The 25,348-nt window shown below is 36.8% G+C and overlaps 1 protein-coding gene across 6 annotated transcripts in view; it reads right to left on the bottom strand.

Moving 5' to 3' along the window:
- TUSC3 (tumor suppressor candidate 3) overlaps positions 1 to 25,348 on the bottom strand; it is a 192,922-nt gene that overhangs the window by 70,942 nt on the left and 96,632 nt on the right. For 5 of the 6 annotated variants that reach the window (XM_059909469.1, XM_059909466.1, XM_059909465.1 and 2 more), the window contains exon 6: positions 6,638 to 6,727. In XM_059909469.1, the coding sequence (XP_059765452.1) occupies positions 6,638 to 6,727 (90 nt within the window). Of the gene's footprint in view, positions 1 to 5,854; positions 6,011 to 6,637; positions 6,728 to 25,348 lie in introns of those variants that run through there. The other variant, XM_059909467.1, reaches the window with a different exon arrangement.

Here is a 25,348-nt window from a genome sequence, read left to right on the forward strand (position 1 = left end):
TCATGAGACAGCCAGTGTATAAGGGCTACTTCATGAGACAGCCAGTGTATAAGGGCTACTTCATGAGACAGCCAGTCTATAAGGGCTACTTCATGAGACAGCCAGTCTATAAGGGCTACTTCATGAGACAGCCAGTCTATAAGGGCAGTAAGGGTCAATGTGGTGTTGGGACAGAAACCACTTATACCTACCTTGAAATTTTACAAATGAGGAAAAGTTGAAGTCCTGGTGACATTTACCTAACGTTATAGGGTTCCAAAGTTAGCAAGAGTGGAAGAAGTTAACAATGGGTGTGAAGCTTATGCTTCTAAAACATTACTTAATGCTGTTTCACAGAAAGGACCATGGCTTTTCACGTTTGGGGCCAACAAAGGAATCTGTTATCAGCTTGTCTTTCCCACTAGCAGCTCAATATAGCCCTGACAGCATGAGGCAGAACATGAAACCTCTGGTAAGATGAGAGGAGGACATGGGAAGTAAAACAGTATTTCTGGGGAATAAGTAAAATAAACGTAAGCATACTGATGGCAACTTAAAGAGAACTCTGAGGAAGTTCATAAGCACAAAGAAACTATATGCCAGTGTCCATTTCAGTAAATTCAGATGTTGACAGAAGTTCTCGCATGCTTTGCGATTTGGGTTTAATTAGCTTTACTTTGTAATTCTGTTGTTGGCTTTGCATTTTGATGAATCCCTATCAGTATTTAACAAGAAGGAAGGCAGAGGTGTATCATACCACCATCTTAACTCTGAAAATCTCTCTTCACTTCTGTTTCACTGTCATCTTTTTATAGCATCATCTTAGGAATGTACATAGACCCATCCCCTTTGTTAAACTGTGCGTATGTAGGTTTAAATCTATGGTATTTGCTTGATGCAAGAAAAGGCTAGTCAATTCTCAGTGGCCTTTTAAGCTCTCTGCGTATATTATGAATGACTAGCCTAGCTTTTAATGTTCTGCATCTCATACTTCTCCTAACTTTACAGCTTAATGCGGCAACATTCTCTTTAATCTCTTACCTATAGAGAGACAGTTTACTTAACTACATAGTGTGTTCTTTCTCCTTGACATGAAACTACAAGGGGTTGCATTTATTGATACCTATTTTTTATAATTTTCTAAATTTCCATAGTGAGCATTTATTAATTTTATGATCAGAAAGTAAACTTTAAAAGCAAAAGTTGAAAGAGGAAGTCAAAGTGTCATATTTCAAAGAATAATTAGAGGAACCAGATAATAGAAAAATACAGCCTGGAAGCTAATGACACATTCTAGGATTACACCTGGCCATGTGTATCTTTAAGCCTCTAGGGTCTTATTAGGCCTTAGTCATTTTATTTAAAAGGATTATGTCTGTCAAGGTTATGGAGGTTTCATGACATTTCACCCATATTTAATTAGTCAATCTCCCTGCAGAAAACAGTAGGTATCATTTCGGATTCATAGATTGCTCAGGGCCCTCAGACTTCTTAGAATTTCTGTCAAAAATTTAAAACAGATTTTAGCATCAACATCCAAACATTAACCACTGTTACTAACAATATTTATGTCTAAACTTTAAATATGTATTTTAAATACTTAGTCTAATTATTATCAACTTAGTCTTCGAATGACTCTCGATCATGTTACAAGATCCACCATTCTAATTCTGGCTTCTACTACTTGGACTATTATTTTTCCTCATTTGTAAAATACCTGCTCTCTGACCTCACAGTATTATGCTTAAAAGGTATAAAACTAGATGTTACAAAGCCAAATCCATTAAAAACTCCCATATACAGGAAAAACAGCAAATTAGGCAATTTAAAAAGTTTGACACTAAAGAACTCACCACCATCCAGAATTCTATTTAGAAACCAACTTCAGAAAAAGGGGGGGAGTGGGGGGGGAGAACAGCCCAACTATTTCTAGAAACCATATAGACCTTCATGGTACAATTTTAAAGTATTTACAAAGTTAAGTTCAGTTTAACATTGAAATAATTCTTCATAAACAGTTTTAATACAAATTTCTTAAGCCATCTAACATAAATAGTTGAAGCCAAACATATTTTAAAAATTAATTTAGAAAAAATGAACAAAAATTAGAATCCAATTAGCTGATATTTATGTGTAATAGCTAACTAAAAATAAGTCTTTAAAATGTAAGTGGTTATTCAATTATGTTACAAATATGAAAACCACAGTAAACTTACTGTTTCATATACCTTACTCCACTAAATGTGCATTGGTCATCAAGAATTAATGCCAAATTGTAAAATTCCTTTATAAATATTCATAAGATACTCACTTTGTCATTTTATTCCATACCACTGAAAGAGATAAATAGCCTAATTATAGTTATTCTCAAAAACACAAATCCTACATGGTAATTTCTTTTTGGAAATACAGGTTAAAATATGAAGAAATTACCAAGAAGGATAGTGCTAATTTTCAAGTTATATCTTGAAATTTAAACACATCTATTATAAAGAAAACCATTCACTATTATTATTCTAATGGACAGTCATTGTTTAAAGTATAATTCTGTACCAGTAACCACTTGATTTTAAAAAGAAAAGTTAATCTTCTATTTTGTTCCAGTAATATGAAAACACATTATTATGCAAATCAGTTCATTAAAACAAAACTTAATTTTCTGTTTCAGTGTATGTTGACATTATGCATATTAAAAAGCAGGAAGGGAGGTTTTGCTAAAATATGTTAAAATGCAAAACAAGAAAAGAGCTATATACTAATGGGCAACATTCTCCTGCCCCTTTAACCTGCTTTTGTCTATACTGCTTAGTAAGTAACATCTTAGTAATTAACATCTCAGATCAGTCCAAAACCATATCCATATCTCTGGCCAAGAACACACTCAAGCAATTGATTGTGTAGCAAGAAGCTCCTATGTTTCCAAGACTTTCGTGATTTTTTTCCTTCAATCCTAATACTTGATTCAAATATAAGAAAAAATATTTTTTATAAAATATGAGGGTGAAGAGTTTGGGACAAAATTCATTTCTTTAAACAACTTGGTTACAGGTTTAAGTCTCATCATTTCTGTAACTTTTGATTAAGGTGCTGAAAAGCTAAAATACATACATTGAAAGCCAGATGCACGTATGAAGGAAAAGTTTTTTTCTTTTAAAAATATAGAAAATTCTGTTTTCTTAATGTGTTCCTCTGGGCCATCACAGTACCTTTTCCTAAGGGCCATGCCAATCTCTACCTACAAAATAGTAATACAACAATGTGGAGGGGGGGTGATAAAACATTTTCTAAATCAATAGAGAAAATTTCTTTCCAATCTAATCTAAACCTTAAGATAAATGTTCCTGTCACATTAAGGTTACTAACTGGTTTATGTGGAATTAACAGTGACATGTTGATCCTATTATCCTTCAGACTAGTGACAAAAAATAAATGGAAAGAATTAAGATAATACAATTCAAGAAACCAAAATCTCCTAGTGTGAGTCTTTATAATCATTTAATAAAACATTTATTGAGGACAAGCTGTATGTAAGTGTAAAGATGAAAAATAGCTTAAAAGAAACTCCCTATGTTAAGAATTTGACTAATACATGAAATATTAAAAAATTATTATAAAGGAATGCAGAGATACATAAATGGGCTAACTACATATTTATAAATGTGTAAAGGGAAGAAGAATTTCTAACGTAATTAAGGAATGCATTTCACAGGGATGGCAAATTAGGTGGTATTTGAAGGATGGGCATGATTTGATAGAAATTCCGGGAATGGAAGCAGCAAAATAAAGCATATATTTAGAGGACAAGGGACAGTACAAATACACTAACACTGAGTTTTTCTGCAAAGGAGTAGAGGTCTTAGGCTGAAAAGGAAAATTACAATGGGCAAGTAATGGAGAGCCACTTAGGATTTCCAATTTAACTGGTAACTCTGGTCCACACATATTAATATTATCACTATAGTCAAAGTATGCTTTAGGAATATTCACCTAGTGGCCTAAAATACTCATTTGTGAAGTCTACTGCCTAGCATATATTCAGTGAGCAATAGATGGCATCCACGTTGTCACTGTTACTGTAATCAGTGCAAATTGTTTTGGAGCTTACTCCAGTAAACATGTGAGGGGATTAGAGTCTCATGATTTAGCAAAGTAATGGTTGAAACGGTAAGAAGATTACAGTGAGAATGAAGAGTGACAGTATACAACACTTTAAAATATGCCACTTTGGCCTAAGAATTATTTTAAGCTGAAGGCACTGAGAAGAAGCAGATACTAGAAAAGTTCTCTGCCTTCCCCAATCTGCCTAAAAGCAGGACATAAATTCACAACGGTGTCCCTCCTCCTTTCTCTACCAATAAGGACATAGGTAGAGACAATCTACAGGTAGAGACAATCCCTGGAGACAACTTTAGATCCTTATCAATGGAGAAGGCAACCACGAACTTAAATCTGCACATTACACCTCACTTTTGCTTATCTTACTTTTCCTGGTCACTTCCACCACTGGCTTTCCCTCAATACCTTTCTTTCTGTCTGTAACTGAAGATGGCACTTAAGCCTGAGCTCTAAGCCACCTCTGAGAGTTATTCATTTTTCCCTATCTCCCATGTATACATGAGGTATACATGTTAATCAATTTGTTTGTTTTTCTCTTGTTATTCTGTCTTTTGTTACAGGGGCCCCAGCCAAAGACTCAGAACAGTAGAGGGAAAATTATATTTTCTTCCCCTACATAAGCTAAAACATTTCACAAGAATGTTGATGAATTTTTCATATACTTTAACAAATGTATTTAAGCAAATAATAAAAAGCAATGCTTAATATGTTTATTTGCCTAAGGAATATTATAAGAATATTAAAAGACAGTAATAAAAATTTTATCAATTTCCAAAATTTACACTTTTAAGTATCATTAACACAATAGTGATTAAATCTTTGTGTCAGCCCCTCTTTATGAAATAGGAACATATCAGGGACCAAAGTGGATAAAAAGCCATGCTGTCAAGTGCTTATACCCTACTGGGGTCCTGGCAAAAGACAAACAAAAGTAACACAAAATAAGTAAATTATATAACGTGTTATAAGTGCTATGGAGAAAAAATTTAAAAGGAAAGGAAGACAGTGAGTATGGGTATTGGGGAGGAGGATGAGAGAAAAGGACTACACTTTTAAATAGGATGGTCAGGAAGACTTGAAGATAAGGGGACAATTCATTGCTTGATAATTACTTCCAATTATTTTTTCTGTAAAATTAATTTTGAATATTAGACATTCAAATCACTTTTCTAAGTAGTGACAGATTTAAAAAATACATAGTACACATAACAAAAGACATGTCTGATTTACTACAGCAGCTGATTATCCAGAGTCTAACTTTGACTCCATATTCTTGACACCTATAGAAGAAATCTGAAAATGTTGACAAAAGTATGAGACCAAAATGGTTATTATATAGTATCAGTGACTGTAACTTAGCAACCAGCCCTTAAAATCTAATTGAGCCATCAGGGTACATACAATAAGTAAAGTGAATTATACCCCTATATTACAGATCCACAAAGAAGTTCAAAGAAAGTCACAAACAATTTAGGAAGAAGAAATAACTTGTTAGCTTTTTTAATATGAAAGATATTTGAAGTACTGTAAGCAATGAAGAACAAACCTCATAAGCTTACATTATACATTTATATTTATAGAGAAATTATAACATGATTTGCCATGGAATAACTTTATTCCATTCAGAGCCACAATTTTCAGAAATTAAGAATTTATTACCATTTTAGGTGTGATTCTGGTACTGTGGTTATGATTTTCTAAGAAAACCTCATCTTTTACAGATACCTACTGAAATATTTATGTTTGAAATGAAATGATATTGGGCAGTTATTTCAAAAGAATCCAAAAGCGGTAAAGAGAACTGGGTGGGAGAATAGATGAAACAAGCTTGGTTATGAACTGGTAATTAAGTTTGGTGACGAGTGCACGAGGGGTGTCATTATATTCTTCCCTCAAAATCTGTATAAAGAAAAAGCTAGAGAAAAAAAGCACATTTTAAAACAGTAATCTTCACCAACCTAATGCTAAGCCTCAAAGACAGTATTCTGCAAAGCTGATCTATGACAATATTTCCCACCCACCAAAAGGAAAGGGAAGGCAGCAAAACAGTAGCAGTTACTAATGTAAACTTTGCTACTGATTTAACTATACACCAATTTCACTTTCAATTTTCTGGCAAACAGTTCCTGGCATCCTAATACCATGACTTCAGGGTTCTTAATGATCTTCTGAACTGAATTAAATTTATCATTGCTGGGACACTGGCTACAAACTGTTCCTATTTCCTCTTTTGGCATTACATATTATTGCCATAGCAGTCTACAAAGTTGAAAAAATAATTTATGTGTGTATATTTGATAAGCAGGTACACACTGACTGAATTTTTTTTTTAATCCACGCTAAAGAAGTCCTCACCCTAAAAAAATATATATATGCGCATGTTGTTTATATGTACATGGTGAAGGTAGTAAATGAGAAGAGAAAGAACATATATTTAGATTTACAAATAGAATCCTTTCTTACTAAATGCTAAACTTAATTTCGGATTCCTATGTAAACAGGATTAAAGTTCATAATACTGATGCATAGAACATGCACTTACCACTTGTCCATTGTGCGGGTTTTTATGAGCATATGGTGGTCCACGGATATGATTCCACATCTGGCCAGAAGTCATAGCAAAGACTATACACTGAAAAAACAGGGTACAATATTACAACATGTAAACTGAAAAATAAGAGAATACTGCATTCTTTACAAAAAAAAGGGTCCTGAAACTGTCTTTCAAATATCATGTAACAGCTCATCCATTAAGATCATTTTCATTTACTAACTATGGGACCTTCAGTAAGTTACTCTTCTTCTGCTTCTCAGATTTGATATCTATAAACTGGGGATACCAAGTATGCTGATGACATACGTTAATGATTAAATTGGGTAACATATGTAAAGCATCTGGCATGGTGACTGATAATCTGATATGTCCTAACTAGAGCTAGTCAAAAGTATAGGTAAAATATGATGTTTTAGATATAGCCAGGAATAATTCACAGAAGCCATATTCCTGCTGGATCTAGCAAAAAAGGCTGCATTTGGAAAACTAATCTTAAAGATCCGAGACATTAAAGAGATGGTGGGGGAGGAAAGAGTATGAACCAGAAGTCACAGTCAATCACTATAACTTATATGTAAGCATGTTTTGTTTAAATCATACATGCTTAAATTTACAAACATGGACATCTTTAGACTGAAATATGTCTTCAGGTTAAAACACTTCCTACTGTCTCAGAACTTGCCCAGCTCACTCTTTATTTGAACTGCCCACCTCTGGTAGGCAGATTCAAGGTCAGAATGAGCAATGTGTGACCGGGGATCTAAACATACAAGATTTGCACAATTTTTAAAGGAGAAAAGAGGATACGAAAGGGGAAAAGTAGGATGAGGCAAATTAATGGAGGATTTTTAAACCCAGAGAATAAATCTGAACTCTGTTTCATAACTTCTTGGGAACCACAATATTTCAAAAGAAAATAAAAATGATATAACAGGATTATAGAGATTAATCTGAATTCTTTCCACACTTTCTTGAGAATAACTCTGAAATAAACTGAAACCTCTTAAAAGTCAGATTTGACTTGTATATAGATTTTGCCTAGATTGAGATATATCCTGAAAGTCAAGATTTTACAAAATATTTGCACTTTAGACTTAGAAGGTACATTAGAATTTAGGCCTGAAGTGAAACAGAGAATGATGCACCACCTAAAAAGTCATTTAAAAATGTGAAATTGTTACGTGAGAAAAATAAATTGTATATCTAATTTATAGGAGTATCGTGTCAGTGATTTAGAGAATATATTAAAGTTGATTATTATGTAGATAGATTATAATATAGTAGTGTGAAAGGCAGAGTATATTTTAAAATCCAGGAAAAGATATACCTAGTGAATAAACACATTTATAGTATAAGCAAGTGACATTTTTGTTTTTAGTAGATACTCAGTAATACTAGAGTTCTATCTTTTTTGGGATCTAACCCTCATAGTCACTAAATCAGCACTGAAACTGTATGTATTTCTGGTTTTACTTTTACCTGTCTGCCTATTGCTTCTCTGACTTCTACTGCTTCACTTGATATTCCTATTTCCAGCTATGGTGGAAAAAAATGCATGATCAAGTCTGTATTTTAGAAGGATGGTACTAGTCACAGTATGGAGAATAGACTGGAGAAAAATATAACTTGAGGCAGAGAAATCAGTTTGGAGGCTGATGCATAAAAACGCTTGAGACTATAGTGGCCAATGTCATGGTAGTGACAGAACTGAGAGATTTGGACAAACAGGAGAAATATTTAAGAGATGGAATTCAATAGACTTTGGTGACTGATTGATGTGATAGAAAATAGTCAAAATTAACCTCTGGGTTTCTGATTTGAGCAACAGTGTGTAGTTAGTGGTGACACCCAATGAGATACAGAATAAGGCAGAAGCATGTAAGGGTGAAAGGGAAGAAGGTAACAAAGATTTGGAGTTCCCTGTTTTAATTATTATTATTTTTTTACAGTAGGTCCTTGTTGGTTATCTATTTTAAAAATAGCAGTGTGTATGTGTCAATCCCAAATTCCCAATCTATCCCCCCCACTCTTCCACCCAGGTAACCGTAATTTTTTTTTTGAAGTCTATGAGTCCGTTTCTGTTTTGAAAATAAGTTCATTTGTGTCATTTTTTTTAGATTCTACACATAAGTGATATCAAATGATATTTGTCTTTATCTGTCTGACTTACTTAGTATGATAATCTCCAGGTCCACCCATGTTGCTGCAAATGGCATTATTTCATTCTTTTTAATGGCTGAGTAATATTCCATTGTATATATGTACCATATCTTCTTTATCCATTCCTATGTTGATGGACATTTAAGTTGTTTCCATGTCTTGGCTGTTGTAAACAGTGGTGCAATGAACATTGGGTGCATGTATCCTTTTGAACCATGTTTTTCTCTAGATTTATGTCCAGGAGTGGGATTACTGGATCACATGGTAGCTCTATTTTTAGTTTTTTAAGGAACCCCCATACTGTTCTCCATAGTGGCTGTACCAATTTACATTCCCACCAACAGTGCAGGAGGGTTCCCTTTTCTCCACACCCTCTCCAGCATTTATTGTTTGTAGACTTTTTGATGATGGCCATTCTGACTGGTGTGAGGTGATATCTCACTGTAGTTTTGATTTGCATTTCTCTAATAATTAGTGATGTTGAGCAGTTTTTCGTGTGCCTCTTGGCCATCTGTATGTCTTCTTTGGAGAAATGTCTATTTAGGTCTTTTGCCCATTTTTTTTTTTTTTTTTTTTTAAACATCTTTATTGAAGTATAATTGCCTTACAATGGTGTGTTAGCTTCTGCTTTATAACAAAGTTAATCAGTTATACATATACAATATGTTCCCATATCTCTTCCCTCTTGCATCTCCGTCCCTCCCGCCCTCCCCATCCCACCCCTCTAGGTGGTCACAAAGCACCGAGCTGATCTCCCTGTGCTATGCGGCTGCTTCCCACTAGCTATCTATTTTACATTTGGTAGTGTATATATGTCCATGACACTCTCTCACCCTGTCACATCTCACCCCACCCCCTCCCCATATCCTCAAGTCCATTCTCTACTAGGTCTGTGTCTTTATTCCCGTCTTGCCACTAGGTTCTTCATGGCTTTTTTTTCCCTTAGATTCCATATATATGTGTTAGCATACTGTATTTGTTTTTCTCTTTCTGACTTACTTCACTCTGTATGACAGACTCTAACTCCATCCACCTCATTACAAATACCTCCATTTCATTTCTTTTTATGGCTGAGTAATATTCCATTGTATATATGTGCCACATCTTCTTTATCCACTCATCTGTCGATGGACATTTAGGTTGCTTCCATGTCCTGGCTATTGTAAATAGAGCTGCAATGAACATTTTGGTACAGGACTCTTTTTGAACTATGGTTTTCTCAGGGTATATGCCCAGTAGTGGGATTGCTGGGTCGTATGGTAGTTCTATTTGTAGTTTTTTAAGGAACCTCCATACTCTTCTCCATAGTGGCTGTATCAATTTACATTCCCACCAACAGTGCAGGAGAGTTCCCTTTCCTCCACACCCTCTCCAGCATTTATTGTTTCTAGATTTTTTGATGATGGCCATTCTGACCGGTGTGAGATGATATCTCATTGTAGTTTTGATTTGCATTTCTCTAATGATTAATGATGTTGAGCATTCTTTCATGTGTCTGTTGGCCATCTGTATATCTTCTTTGGAGAAATGTCTATTTAGGTCTTCTGCCCATTTTTGGATTGGGTTGTTCGTTTTTCTGTTATTGAGCTGCATGAGCTGCTTGTAAATCTTGGAGATTAATCCTTTGTCAGTTGCTTCATTTGCAAATATTTTCTCCCATTCTGATGGTTGTCTTTTGGTCTTGTTTATGGTTTCCTTTGCTGTGCAAAAACTTTTAAGTTTCATTAGGTCCCATTTGTTTATTTGTGTTCTTATTTCCATTTCTCTGGGAGCTGGGTCAAAAAGAATCTTGCTGTGATGTATGTCATAGAGTGTTCTGCCTATGTTTTCCTCTAAGAGTTTGATAGTGTCTGGTCTTACACTTAGGTCTTTAATCCATTTTGAGTTTATTTTTGTGCATGGTGTCAGGGAGTGTTCTAATTTCATACTTTTACATGTATCTGTCCAATTTTCCCAGCACCACTTATTGAAGAGGCTGTCTTTTCTCCACTGTATATGCTTGCCTCCTTTATCAAAGATAAGGTGACCATATGTGCGTGGGTTTATCTCTGGGCTTTCTATCCTGTTCCATTGATCTATATTTCTGTTCTTGTGCCAGTACCAAACTGTCTTGATTACTGTAGCTTTGTAATATAGTCTGAAGTCAGGGAGCCTGATTCCCCCAGCTCCATTTTTCGTTCTCAAGATTGCTTTGGCTATTCGGGGTCTTTTGTGTTTCCATACAAATTGTGAAATTTTTTGTTCTAGTTCTGTGAAAAATGCCAGTGGTAGTTTGATAGGGATTGCATTGAATCTGTAGATTGCTTTGGGTAGTAGAGTCATTTTCACAATGTTGATTCTTCCAATCCAGGAACATGGTATATCTCTCCATCTATTTGTATCATCTTTAATTTCTTTCATCAATGTCTTATAATTTTCTGCATACAGGTCCTTTGTCTCCTTAGGTAGGTTTATTCCTAGATATTTTATTCTTTTTGTTGCAATGGTAAACGGGAGTGTTTTCTTAATTTCACTTTCAGATTTTTCGTCATTAGTGTATAGAAATGCAAGAGATTTCTGTGCATTAATTTTGTATCCTGCTACTTTACCAAATTCATTGATTAGCTCTAGGAGTTTTCTGGTAGCATCTTTAGGATTCTCTATGTATAGTATCATGTCATCTGCAAACAGTGACAGCTTTACTTCTTCTTTTCCGATTTGGATTCCTTTTATTTCTTTGTCTTCTCTGATTGCTGTGGCTAACACTTCCAAAACTATGTTAAATAATAGTGGTGAGAGTGGGCAACCTTTTCTTGTTCCTGATCTTAGTGGAAATGGTTTCAGTTTTTCACCATTGAGGACAATGTTGGCTGTGGGATTGTCATATATGGCCTTTATTATGTTGAGGAAAGTTCCCTCTATGCCTACTTTCTGCAGGGCTTTTATCATAAATGGGTGTTGAATTTTGTCGAAAGCTTTCTCTGCATCTATTGAGATGATCATATGGTTTTTCTCCTTCAATTTGTTAATATGGTGTATCACATTGATTGATTTACGTATATTGAAGAATCCTTGCATTCCTGGGATAAACCCCACTTGATCATGGTGTATGATCCTTTTAATGTGCTGTTGGATTCTGTTTGCTAGTATTTTGTTGAGGATTTTTGCATCTGTCTTCATCAGTGATATTGGCCTGTAGTTGTCTTTCTTTGTGACATCTTTGTCTGGTTTTGGTATCAGGGTGATGGTGGCCTCGTAGAATGAGTTTGGGAGTGTTCCTCCCTCTGCAATATTTTGGAAGAGTTTGAGAAAGATAGGTGTTAGCTCTTCTCTAAATGTTTGATAGAATTCACCTGTGAAGCCATCTGGTCCTGGGCTTTTGTTTGTTGGAAGGTTTTTAATCAGTTTCAATTTCAGTGCTTGTGATTGGTCTGTTCATATTTTCTATTTCTTCCTGGTTCAGTCTCGGCAGTTTGTGCATTTCTAAGAATCTGTCCATTTCTTCCAGGTTGTCCATTTTATTGGCGTAGAGTTGCTTGTAGTAATCTCTCATGATCTTTTGTATTTCTGCAGTGTCAGTGGTTACTTCTCCTTTTTCATTTCTAATTCTATTGATTTGAGTCTTCTCCCTTTTTCTCTTGATGAGTCTGGCTAATGGTTTATCAATTTTATTTATCTTCTCAAAGAACCAGCTTTTAGTTTTATTGATTTTTGCTATTGTTTCCTTCATTTCTTTTTCATTTATTTCTGACCTGATCTTTATGATTTCTTTCCTTCTGCTAGCTTTGGGGTTTTTTTTGTTCTTCTTTCTCTAATTGCTTTAGGTGCAAGGTTAGGTTGTTTATTCGAGATGTTTCCTGTTTCTTGAGGTAGGCTTGTATTGCTATAAACTTCCCTCTTAGCACTGCTTTTGCTGTGTCCCATAGGTTTTGGGTCGTCGTATCTCCATTGTCATTTGTTTCTAGGTATTTTTTGATTTCCCCTTTGATTTCTTCAGTGATCACTTCGTTATTAAGTAGTGTATTGTGTAGCTTCCATGTGTTTGTATTTTTTACAGATCTTTTCCTGTAATTGATATCTAGTCTCATAGCGTTGTGGTCGGAAAAGATACTTGATACGATTTCAATTTTCTTAAATTTACCAAGGCTTGATTTGTGACCCAAGATATGATCTATCCTGGAGAATGTTCCATGCGCACTTGAGAAAAATGTGTATTCTGTTGTTTTTGGGTGGAATGTCCTATAAATATCAATTAAGTCCATCTTGTTTAATGTATCATTTAAAGCTTGTGTTTCCTTATTTAGTTTCATTTTGGATGATCTGTCCATTGGTGAAAGTGGGGTGTTAAAGTCCCCTACTATGATTGTGTTGCTGTCAATTTCCCCTTTTATGGCTGTTAGTATTTGCCTTATGTATTGAGGTGCTCCTATGTTGGGTGCATAAATATTTACAATTGTCATACCTTCCTCTTGGATTGATCCCTTGATCATTATATAGTGTCCTTCTTTGTCTCTTATAATATTCTTTATTTTAAAGTCTATTTTGTCTGATATGAGAATTGCTACTCCAGCTTTCTTTTGATTTCCATTTGCATGGAATATCTTTTTCCATCCCCTCACTTTCAGTCTGTATGTGTCTCTAGGTCTGAAGTGGGTCTCTTGTAGACAGCATATATATGGGTCTTGTTTTTGTATCCATTCAGCCAGTCTGTGTCTTTTGGTAGGAGCATTTAATCCATTTACATTCAAGGTAATTATCGATATGTATGTTCCCATTCCCATTTTCTTAAATGTTTTGGGTTTGTTATTGTAGGTGTTTTCCTTCTCTTGTGTTTCTTGCCTAGAGAAGTTCCTTTAGCATTTGTTGTAAAGCTGGTTTGGTGGTGCTGAACTCTCTCAGCTTTTGCTTGTCTGTAAAGGTTTTAATTTCTCCCTCACATCTGAATGAGATCCTTGCTGGGTAGAGTAACCTTGGTTGTAGGTTTTTCTCCTTCATCACTTTAAGTATATCCTGCCACTCCCTTCTGGCTTGCAGAGTTTCTGCTGAAAGATCAGATGTTAACCTTATGGAGATTCCCTTGTGTGTTCTTGGTTGTTTTTCCCTTGCTGCTTTTAATATGTTTTCTTTATATTTAATTTTTGACAGTTTGATTAATATGTGTCTTGGTGTGTTTCTCCTTGGGTTTATCCTGTATGGGACTCTCTGTGCTTCCTGGACTTGATTAACTATTTCCTTTCCCATATTAGGGAAGTTTTCAACTATAATCTCTTCAAATATTTTCTCAGTCCCTTTCTTTTTCTCTTCTTCTTCTGGGACCCCTATAATTCGAATGTTGGTGCGTTTAATGTTGTCCCAGAGGTCTCTGAGACTGTCCTCAGTTCTTTTCATTCTTTTTTCTTTATCCTGCTCTGCAGTAGTTATTTCCACCATTTTATCTTCCAGGTCACTTATCCTTTCTTCTGCCTCAGTTATTCTGCTATTGATCCCATCTAGAGTATTTTTAATTTCATTTATTGTGTTTTTCATCGTTGCTTGGTTCCTCTTTAGTTCTTCTACGTCCTTGTTAAATGTTTCTTGCATTTTGTCTATTCTATTTCCAAGATTTTGGATCATCCTTACTATCATTATTCTGAATTCTTTCTCAGGTAGACTACCTATTTCCTCTTCATTTGTTAGGTCTGGTGTGTTTTGACCCTGCTCCTTCATCTGCTGTGTTTTTCTGTCGTCTCATTTTGCTTATCTTACTGTGTTTGGGGTCTCCTTTTCACAGGCTGCAGGTTCGTAGTTCCCGTTGTTTTTGGTATCTGTCCCCAGTGGCTAAGGTTGGTTCAGTGGGTTGTGTAGGCTTCCTGGTGGAGGGGACTATTGTCTGTGTTCTGGTGGATGAGGTTGAATCTTGTCTTTCTGGTGGGCACGCCCACGTCTGGTGGTGTGTTTTGGGGTGTCTGTGGCCTTATGATTTTAGGCAGCCTCCCTGCTAATGGATGGGGCTGTGTTCCTGTCTTGCTAGTTGTTTGGCATAGGGTGTCCAGCCCTGTAGCTTGCTGGTCGTTGAGTGAAGCTGGGTCTTGATGTTGAGATGGAGATCTCTGAGAGATTTTTGCCGTTTGGTATTACGTGGAGCTGGTAGGTCTCTTGTGGACCAGTGTCCTGAAGTTGGCTCTCCCACCTCAGAGGCACAGCCCTGATGCCTGGCTGGAGCACCAAGAGCCTTTCATCCACACAGCTCAGAATATAAGGGAGAAAAAAATAGAAAGATAAAAAGAGGATAAAATAAAATAAAAAAGCTATTATAATAAAAAATAAGAAAAAAAATTATTAAGAGTAAATGTATTCAAAAAAAAATTTTTTTTTAATTTTTAAAAATAGATTTATTAATTTTTTATAATAAAAAATAAGAAAAAGATTTTTAAGAAAAAAATTTATTAAGAAAAAAAATTTTAATTTTTTAAAATAAAAAATATGAAAAAACTTATTAAAATTTTTTTTAATTTCTAAAAATAGAAAATACGGAAAAAATTATTAAGAAAGCATATATTTGGAAAAAAAAATTTTTAAGTAAAAAAAAAAAAAAAAAAATGGACGGACCTAACCCTAGGACTGATGGTGAAAGCAAAGCTATACAGACAAAATCTCACCCAGAAGCATATACATATACACTCACAAAAAAAGGAAAAGGGGAAATTAATATATCCTGCTCCTAAAGTCCACCTTTTGAATTTGGGATGATTTGTTGTCTATTCAGGTATTCAGCAGATGCAGGCACGTCAAGTTGTTTGTGGAGCTTTAATCCGCTGCTTCTGAGGCTGCTGGGGGAGATTTCCCTTTCTCTTCTTTGTTCGTACAGCTCCCAGCGTTCAGCTTTGGATTTGGACCCTCCTCTGCATGTACGTTGCCTGAGGGCGTCTGTTCCCCGCCCAGACAGAACGGGGTTAAAGGAGCAGCTGCTTCGGGGGCTCTGGCTCACTCAGGCCGGGGGAGGGAGCGGTACGGTGGAGGCGGGGCGAGCCTGCGGCGTCAGAGGCGTCGTGACGTTGCAGCAGCCTGAGGCGCGCCATGTGTTCTCCCGGGGAAGTTGTCCCTGGATCACGGGAGCCTGGCAGTGGCGAGCTGCACCGGCTCCCGGGAGGGGCGGTGTGGAGAGTGACCTGGGCTCACACACAGGCTTCTTGGTGGTGGCAGCAGCAGCAGCCTTAGCGTTTCCTACCAGTCTCTGGGGTCCGCGCTGATGGCCGCGGCTCGCGCCCGTCTCTGGGGTCCGCGCTGTTAGCCACGGCTCGCGCCCGCCTCTGGAGTTCGTCTAGGCGGCGCTCTGAATACCCTCTCCTTGCGCGCCACGAAACAAAGAGGCAAGAAAAAGTCTCTTGCCTCTTCGGCGGCTGCAGACCTCCTCTCCGGCTCCCTCCTGGCTCGCCGCGGCACGCCAACCCCTTCAGGCTGTGTTCACGCCGCCAACCCCAGTCCTCTCCCTGCGATCCGACCGAAGCCCGCACCTCAGCTCCCAGCTCCGCCTGCTCCAGCGGGTGAGCAGACAAGCCTCTCGGGCTGGTGAGCGCTGCTCGGCGCTGAGCCTCTGTGCGGGAATCTCTACGTTTTTCCCTCTGCGCCCCTGTTGCTGTGGGATCCGCGCTGATAGCCGCGCGGCTCGCACCCGTCTCTGGATTTCGTTTAGGCAGCGCTCTGAATCCCCTCTCCTTGCGCGCCGCGAAACAAAGAGGCAAGAAAAAGTCTCTTGCCTCTTCGGCAGCTGCAGACTTTTTCCCGGACTCCCTCCCGGCTAGCACCAAAGCCTGAACCTCAGCTCCCAGCCCCCGCCTGCCCCGGCGAGTGAGCAGACAAGCCTCTCAGGCTGGTGAGTGCTGGTTGGTGCCAAGCCTCTGTGCGGGAGTCTCTCCGCTTTGCCCTCCGCACCCCTGTGGCTGCGCTCTCCTCCGCGGCTCCGAAGCTTCCCCCCTCTGCCACCCGCAGTCTCTGCCCACAAAGGGGCTTCCTAGTACCTGGAAACCTTTCCTCCTTCACGGCTCCCTCCCACTGGCGCAGGTCCCGTCCCTATTCTTTTGTCTCTGTTATTTCTTTTTTCTTTTACCCTACCCAAGTACGTGGGGATTTTCTTGCCTTTTGGGAGGTCTGACGTCTTCTGCCAGCGTTCAGTGGGTGTTCTGTAGGAGCAGTTCCACGTGTAGATGTATTTCTGCTGTATCTGTGGGAAGGAAGGTGATCTCCGCGTCTTACTCTTCCGCCATCTTGCCCCTCCGCCCCTGCCCATTTTTTGATTGGGTTGTTTGCTTTTTGGATATTGAGTCACATGAGCTGTTTGTAAATTTTGGAGACTAATCCCTTTTTGGTTGCATTGTTTGTGAATATTTTCTCCCATTCTGTGGGTTGTCTTTTCATTTTGTGGTTTCTTTGCTGTGCAAAAGCTTTTGAGTTTAATTAGGTCACATTTTTTATTTTTGTTTTTATTTCCATTACTCTAGGAGGTGGATCTGAAAAGATATTGCTGCAATTTATGTTGAAGAGTGTTCTGCCTATGTTTTCCTCTTATAGTATCCAGTCTTACATTTAGGTCTTTAATCCATTTTGAGTTTTTTTTTGTGTGTATGGTTTAAAGAATGTTCTAGTTTCATTTTTTTACATGTAGCTGTCTGGTTTTCCCAGCACCATTTATTGAAGAGACTGTCTTTTCTCATTGTATAGTCTTGCCTCCTTGTTGTAGATTAACTGACCATAGGTACATGGGTTTATTTCTGGGCTTTCTATCCTGTTCCACTGATCTATATTACTGTTTTGTGCCAGTACCATACTGTTTTGATGACTAGCTTTGTAGTATAGTCTGAAGTCAGGAAGCCTGATTCCTCCAGCTCCATTTTTCTTTCTCAAGATTGCTTTGGCTATCGGGGTCTTTTGTGTCTCCGTACAAATTTTAAGATTTTTTTTATCTAGTTCTGTGAAAAATGCCTTTGGTAATTTGATAGGGATTGCATCAAATCTGTAGATTGCCTTGGGGAGTTCATTTTTAAATGGGTTAACTCTAATGTACTTTCAAAACATCCATTTCAAAACATCTTTGGAGAGTGAGACGTCTAAGAGACATTTACATATATATCTAATGACAGAGGTGTAGGGAAGAAAAACTACAGATCTGGGAACTGTCAGCACATAGTTGTTCACTGAAGTCATGGGAATGGATAAAATTGCTCAAGAAGAGTAAATAGGGTGAGAAAAATAGAAGGCCTAGAGGGCTAGAAAAGAACACTGATGAATACTTGTGAGTTCATAAACTCATAGACAGGAGCCTGCAAAGGAATCTGGGACACAGAAGTAGGAAGAAAATGAAGGTAGGAGATATAGTGTAACAGAAGCCAAGGATAGGATTTTGAAAAAGAAGAATGTGGTGGTCAAAAATGGTCAAATGCTGGGGAATGATCAAATACAAAACAACCTGAAAAGACTTATTTTTTCTTGACTATTCATTTGAGACACTAAAATACTTAAAAACTATAACAGTTAAAAAGAAGTTAAAAGACAGTAGTATCTATCCAATGGCCTGCAACACTCTTAAGATCCACCACTGGTATGTTTAAAGTACTTTGCCCAGCAGTATATCATAGTAGTTAAGGACGGAGGCTCTTAAATTAGAACACTTGAGTTTCAGATCTGTCTTGAGCACTTGGAGAAGTTCATCGTTCTGGGCCTATAACATTAGGATTATATTAGCATCAACCTTTTTAAGCTATGGAGGTTTAGTAAGTTATTATTATTCCAATGCCCTCCACAACCTAGTCCCACATTCCTAAATAGCACCGTGCCCCACACTCCTTAACTCTCTCTATGCTTCTTCAGGTCACTCTTCTTGCTCCACCCCCTCCATCCAGGAAGCAGTGCCTACGTTTACATCTTGTTAATGCCATACCTGCCCAGGACTCCTACCTAACCAACCTCTCTACACTTCGGGTCTATGTATGGTTCTCTCTGAAGCCATTCCAGTTTAATGTACTCATTTGGCAATTATTAACTGAACATACTAAGTATTTACTGGATACTAGGAACATAGCAATGAATAAGATAAAGATAGTCCCTGCCCTTCAGTGAAAATCCTAAATAAGTGACATGTGCTCTGAATCATAAAAAATAAGTAGGTATTTCTCATTCATTCATTCAACATTTATATACTGAGAACCCCTATATATTCAAGAACTGTTTCAGAAGCCAAGAATAAAACAATGAACAAAAATATAAGGGGGGAAACTCTCCTCGTGGAGCTTACATTCTACAGGGAGAAAACAGACAGTAAAAAATTAATTAAATTATATGAGAGACAATGATAAATGAACTGAGGAAAAGTAAAGCAGTGAAGGTGGAAAGAAGTCATGAGAGAAGGGGTTGCAATACTAATAAGTGGTTGGGAGGGGCCTCTCCAAGGCAGTGGCATTTTCAGCAGAGATCTGATGATGTCTAAAAGCCATGTAAATACTTGGGGAAAGAGGGAAGAGCCAGTGAACCAGGCTCTACTGAAGGACAATGTCTGGCATATTTTAGAAAGAGTAAAGAAGCCAAGAGGGCTGAAGGACAGTTGATGAGGAGAAATGGATAAGGTTGGTGAAGCAGTACAGGGCCAGATCCCAGAGCCTCCTGGGTTGGAATTTTGAAAATTAACTGTATGGTGGGTAAAGATGGAAGCTAGGATATAGTTAAAAGGCTACTGCAATAAGTGGATTAAGAAATAATTAGAGCTCAAACAAGGGTGGTAGGTATGGTGAGAAATCATTGGAATCTGGACATATTTGGAAGGAAGAGTCAACAGGATTTTCTGAAAGATTAGATGTGGGGTATGGCAGGGAAGAAGTGGTGAAGGAAGACTATGAGGTTTTTGACTTGAACATGAGAAGTCAAAGGCTATGGGAGAATTAGGTCTGGGGCCTGAGATGGGGAGTCTGTCCTGTACCTGTTCATTTGGAGACACCCAGCAGACTTCCAGGTAGAGGTGTAGCATGAGCAAGTTGGATTTATCAGTCTGGAGTTTACAGGGAAGATCTGGCCCCAAGATAAAATTTAGAACTCAATAATAGTTAGGCAGTATTTAACCTTTAAAGCTGGACACCAATTAAGTAAATATAAATAGAGAAGATGACCAAGATATGAACCCCTGTTAACACCAAAATAAGTGCAGAAGATAAAAAATGAACGAGCAAAGATGATTAAGAAGTAGCAGTCAGAGAAGTAAGGAAAATCACGAGTGTGGCCTCCTGGAAGACAAGTGATTCTGGATGAAGAGATCAGTTCTGTAGATACAGAGAGAGCAGTCATATGAAGACCCAGAACTAAAAATTGAATTTATTTCCCTGGAAAATATTTGTGCCCTTGACTAGAGCATTTTCAATGGAACAGTGAAGCAAAAGCCTTATGAAAAAATAAGGAAACAGTGTAGACAACTGTTTCAAGGAGTTTTGCTCTAAGAGGGATCAGGTAAATAGAACAATATCTGGAAGGGAAAATGGTGTCATGTCCCTTTAGGATGAATAAGGAGATGTTTGCATTGCCAAGGAGAATGATTCAGTAATAAAAGAAAAAATCAGGATGATAAAGAAAGAGGGGAGAATTGTTGGAACACTGCCATTGAATAGATGAGATGCGGTAAGACCTAGTACACAAGTGGGGGTGTCAGTCTTAGATAAGAGCAGAAAAGGTTCAAGTAATACAGCAGTACACAGACTCCAAGGGGCTGTGTGTAGAATGCAGTGGCGGAAGGAGATCTGGGTACTTAAATGGGATAAAAACAAATCTTATTTTTCACTATCTTCTAAATATATCATTTCCTTCAACTATGAATGTAGTTGACAGGCCACAATAGTTTTAGCAGCACCTGTGATTTTCATTAGTGAGGGAAATGCAAATATCTTCATACTATAACATTTTCATATTATAACAGTAACTATCTCAAAATATTGTTTATATTCATACTACTTGAAAACTATGGTAGTTATTAGATCCACACTAGGTTTGGTGATTTAATGCATTAATAGGAAACATATATATTCCAATATTATACATTTTACTTACACATAAGAGAAAATGCTCAAATTTTAAAATGAGATGTTAAAATTAAATAGCAATAGCTATACTATCTATGGTTTGTTACAGAAGTTTTAAAAAATTCATCTTAATACATGATTTATTCAAAATTCCAAGAAATGGTTCAATAAAAGAAAAGCCGGCTTAAACATGGTGTTTAAAGACGAGTCATTTCAAGTAGTGACAGATGTATTTACAGTAGTTATTTATAATTACACACAGAGCTGTGGCACTTCTCACAACATAACAAAATACTAAACAAACATAAACTTCTAAAATGCAAAATGGCCCAGATTTATAGAAACTCTTTTTCTCAGTAAGTATAATTGATATTTCCTTTTTTGATTTTAACAATTTAAATGTCCAGTACTTCACTGCTCTCATTAGTTTGGAAATTTAAATTTTTGTAATTAATTTAACTACAATTTTATTTTTGTATCTATTTACTAAAATATTCATGCAAAAAAGGACATGATTCATAAGGGTACATACAGTTTAATGAATTTTTACACGAGCATACCCTTGTAACCAACACTGAGATCAGGAAGTGGAATACTATTAGAAAAACAGGAGTCCACTGATGCCTCTTCCTAATCATTACCTGCATAACCCTCCGAAGGGGTAAGGATATTTTCTTGAAAATGCTGAATCATAGAGTATGTGTATACCAGGCTTTAGTGGACTAACCAAACATTTCTCAGAACTTTCGACCAAATTTACACTCCAACTAGCAGCGTTTCAGAGTTCTGGTCCATTCACATCCATACCAACAACTGGCATTATCTCTGAATGTGTGTGTATGTTCATCTTGGCTATTCTGGTAGAGGTGTGGCAGGCCATAATGTAGTTTTTTTTTTTTTAATTATTTATTTATTTATGGCTGCATTGGATCTTCGTTGCTGTGCACGGGCTTTCTCTAGTTGTGGCGAGCGGGGGCTACTCCTCGTTGCTGTGCGTGGCTTCTCACTGTGGTGGCCTCTTGTTGCAGAGCACGGTCTCTCTAGGCATGCGGGCTTCAGTAGTTGCGGCTTGCAAGCTCTAGAGCACAGGCTTAGTAGTTGCGGCGCACAGGCTTAGTTGCTCCGTGGCATGTGGGATCTTCCCGGACCAGGGCTTGAACCCGTGTCCCCTGCATTGGCAGGCAGATTCTTAACCACTGTGCCACCAGGGAAGCCCTATACTATAGTTTTATTTCACAATATCCAGATGATTAACAAAGTTGAATATGTTTTCATATGTTTACTGAAATTTGAACGTTTTGGTAAAGTACCCAGCAAGTCTTTACTCCTCTTCAAAATTTGATTATCTGACTTTTGCTTATTGTTTTCTAAAAGTTCTTTATATATATAAAATAAATAAGTATACACATGGCAAATAATCTTTACCAAGCTTGTGACTTGCCTTCCTTTTCATTTTCTTAATGGTATCTTTTGGCAAACAGAAGTTCTTAATTTACAGCAGTTCAGTTTACCAGTTATTTCTTCCATTATGGTCTGTTTCAAGAAATCTTTGCCAATCCAGCAATCATAAAGATAAATACCTATGTTTTCTTCTAAAAGTGTTAATGTTTACATTTCACACTGAGATGCACAACACACTGAGATTCACAATTCACCTTTTATTTTATTTGAGCTATAGCTGACATACAACATTATATTAGTTTCAGGTGTACAACATAATGGTTTGATATTTGTATATACGGGGAAATGATGACCACAGTAAGTCTAGTTTAACATCTGTCATCATACATATTTATAGACTGTCTTTCTTGTGATGAGAACAGTTAAGATCTACTCTCTTAACAACTTTGAAATATGCAGTACAGTACTGACTATAGTTGCCATGTTGTACATTACATCCCCAGTAGTCGTTTACTTTATAACTGAAGTTTGTACCTTTTGACACCCTTTGCCCATTTCACCTACTCGCACTACATACCCCCTCTTCTCTGTATCTCTGGTTTTGTTGGTTTTTGGGGGGTTTTTGCTTTTTTTGTTTTTGTCTTAGATTCCACATATAAGTCTTTCTTCACTTAGTATTGGGTTGGCCAAAAAATTCGTTCGGTTTTAAGTGGACATTTTTCAGTTTCACCAAGAACTTTATTGAACGTATTCACTAACTGAACGAACTTTCTGGCCAACCCAATATAATAATGCCTTCAAGGTCCACCTATGTTGTCACAAATGGCAAGATTTAATTTTTTAATGGTTGAATAATATTCATTGTATTTACCACAGTCTTTATCCATTCATTGATGGACACTTAGATTGTTTCCATATCTTGGCTATTGTAAATAATGCTGCAATGAACATGGAGGCACGTATATATTAGTTTTTTTATTTTCTTCTGATAAATATCTAGAAGAATTGCTAGATCATATAGTAGTTCTACTTTAATTTTTTAAGGAACCTCCATATGCTATTCCACAGTGGCTATACCAATTTACATTCTCACCAATAATGCATGAGGGTTCCCTTTTCTCCACATCTTCTCCAACACTTGTTATTTCTTGACATTTTAATAATAGCTGTTCTTACAGGTGTGAAGTGACATTTCATGGTGGTTTTTATTTGCATTTCTCTGATGATCAGTAATACTGAGCATCTTTTCACATGTACCTGCACCATCTGTATCTCTTTAGAAAAATGTCTGTTCAGATCCTCTGCCTATTTTTTAATTGACTTGTTTGTTGTTTTTACTACTGAGTTGTATGAGTTCTTTATATATCCTGGATATTAACCCCTTATCAAATACATGATTTGCAAGTAGTTTCTTCCATTCAGGTTGCCTTTTCATTTTGTCAACCTTTGCTATGCAGAAGCTTTTTAGTTTGATGTAGTCCCACTTGTTTATTTTTGCTTGTTTTGCCTTGGTTTTTGATGTCAAATACAAAAAATTATCACGAAGAAAAACGTCAAAGAACTGTCAAATACAAAAAATTATCACCAAGAACAACATCAAAGAGCTTACCACCTGAGTTTTCTCCCGGGAGTTTTATTGTTTCAGGTCTTACATTCAACTCTTTTATCCATTTTGAGTTACTTTCTGTGTATGGGGTAAGGGTAGGGGTCAAGTTTTACTCCTTTGCATGTGGCTGTCCAGTTTTCCCAATACCATTTATTGAAGAGACTGTCCTTCCCCAATGTATATTCTTGGCTACTTTGTCATAAATTAATTGACCACATATCTGTGTGTTTATTTCAGGGCTCTCTATTCTGTTCCATTGATCTCTATGTCCATTTTTATTCCAATACCATTATATTTTGATTACCACAGCTTTATAATAAACTTTGAAATCGGGGAGCATGATGCCTCCAACTTTGTTTTTAAGATTGATTTTGCTATTCAGGGTCTTTTATGGATCCATAAAACTTTAGGATTTCTTCTATTTCTGTGAAAAATGCCATTGGAATTTTGATAGGGACAGCACTGAATTTGTACATTGCTTTGGGTAGTATAATATTTGGTAGTTAATGTTAACAATACTAATTCTTCCAATCCATGAGCATGGTACAACTTTCCATTTATTTGTATCATCTTCAATTTCTTTCATCAATATCTTAATAGTTTTTGGTGTACAGGTCTCTCAACTCCTTGGTTAAACTTATTCCTAGGTATTTTATTCTTTTTGATGAATTGTAAATGGAATTGGTTTTTTAATTTCTCTTTCTGATAGTTTGATATTAGTATATGGAAATGCCACATAGTTCTATATATTGATTTTTTTTTAGCCTGCAACTTTACTGAATTCATTTACTAATTCTAGTAGTTTTTTGGTGGAGTCTTTAGGGTTTTCTACATACAGTATTATGTTATCTGAAAATAGTGATGGTTTTACTTCTTCCTTTCTGATTTGGATGTCTTTTTCTTGCTTAATTGCTCTAACTAGGACTTTGAATATGTCAAATAAAAGTGGTGGAGTGGACATCCTTGCTTTCTTCCTGATCTTAGAGGAAAAGCATTCAGCTTTTCATCACCAAGTACCATGTCAGCTGTGGGCTTGTCATGTAGGGCCTTTATTATGTTGAGGTATGTTCCCGCTATTGAGAAATCTTATGATAAACGGAGTATAGAAGTTAGGTGGTCACTCCATGTACTGGATCTTCACATTGAGGCTTACTTGTGACTTTATAATAAGCAAAAAACTCAGACAACCACATTCAAATGCAAAAAGAAGAAAGGCAGGTCCATCTATCTATGAGTAATTTTAAAATGTTCTTCGAGTTTATTGAGAACATTACCTATCCTCCTTAAAGAAAATTAAGTGCTAGATTTATTAACAAAAATACACCCTAAGAAGATATTAATTCATTTCATTATATTGTTGTCATACTCCTGACCCAAACAAAAATATACAGAAATTACCTATGTCTAAACGGACATACCTATCTTCAAATGGGCAAATGATTCAATTGCCTGATGGGAAAAACTGTTTATTCAAACAGTTACTTCACTGGAAAAAAATATTATCAGCAATTAACTTGGAAA

The sequence above is a fragment of the Balaenoptera ricei genome, chromosome 21, assembly GCF_028023285.1.
Source record: "Balaenoptera ricei isolate mBalRic1 chromosome 21, mBalRic1.hap2, whole genome shotgun sequence".
NCBI classification, from domain to species: domain Eukaryota; kingdom Metazoa; phylum Chordata; class Mammalia; order Artiodactyla; family Balaenopteridae; genus Balaenoptera; species Balaenoptera ricei.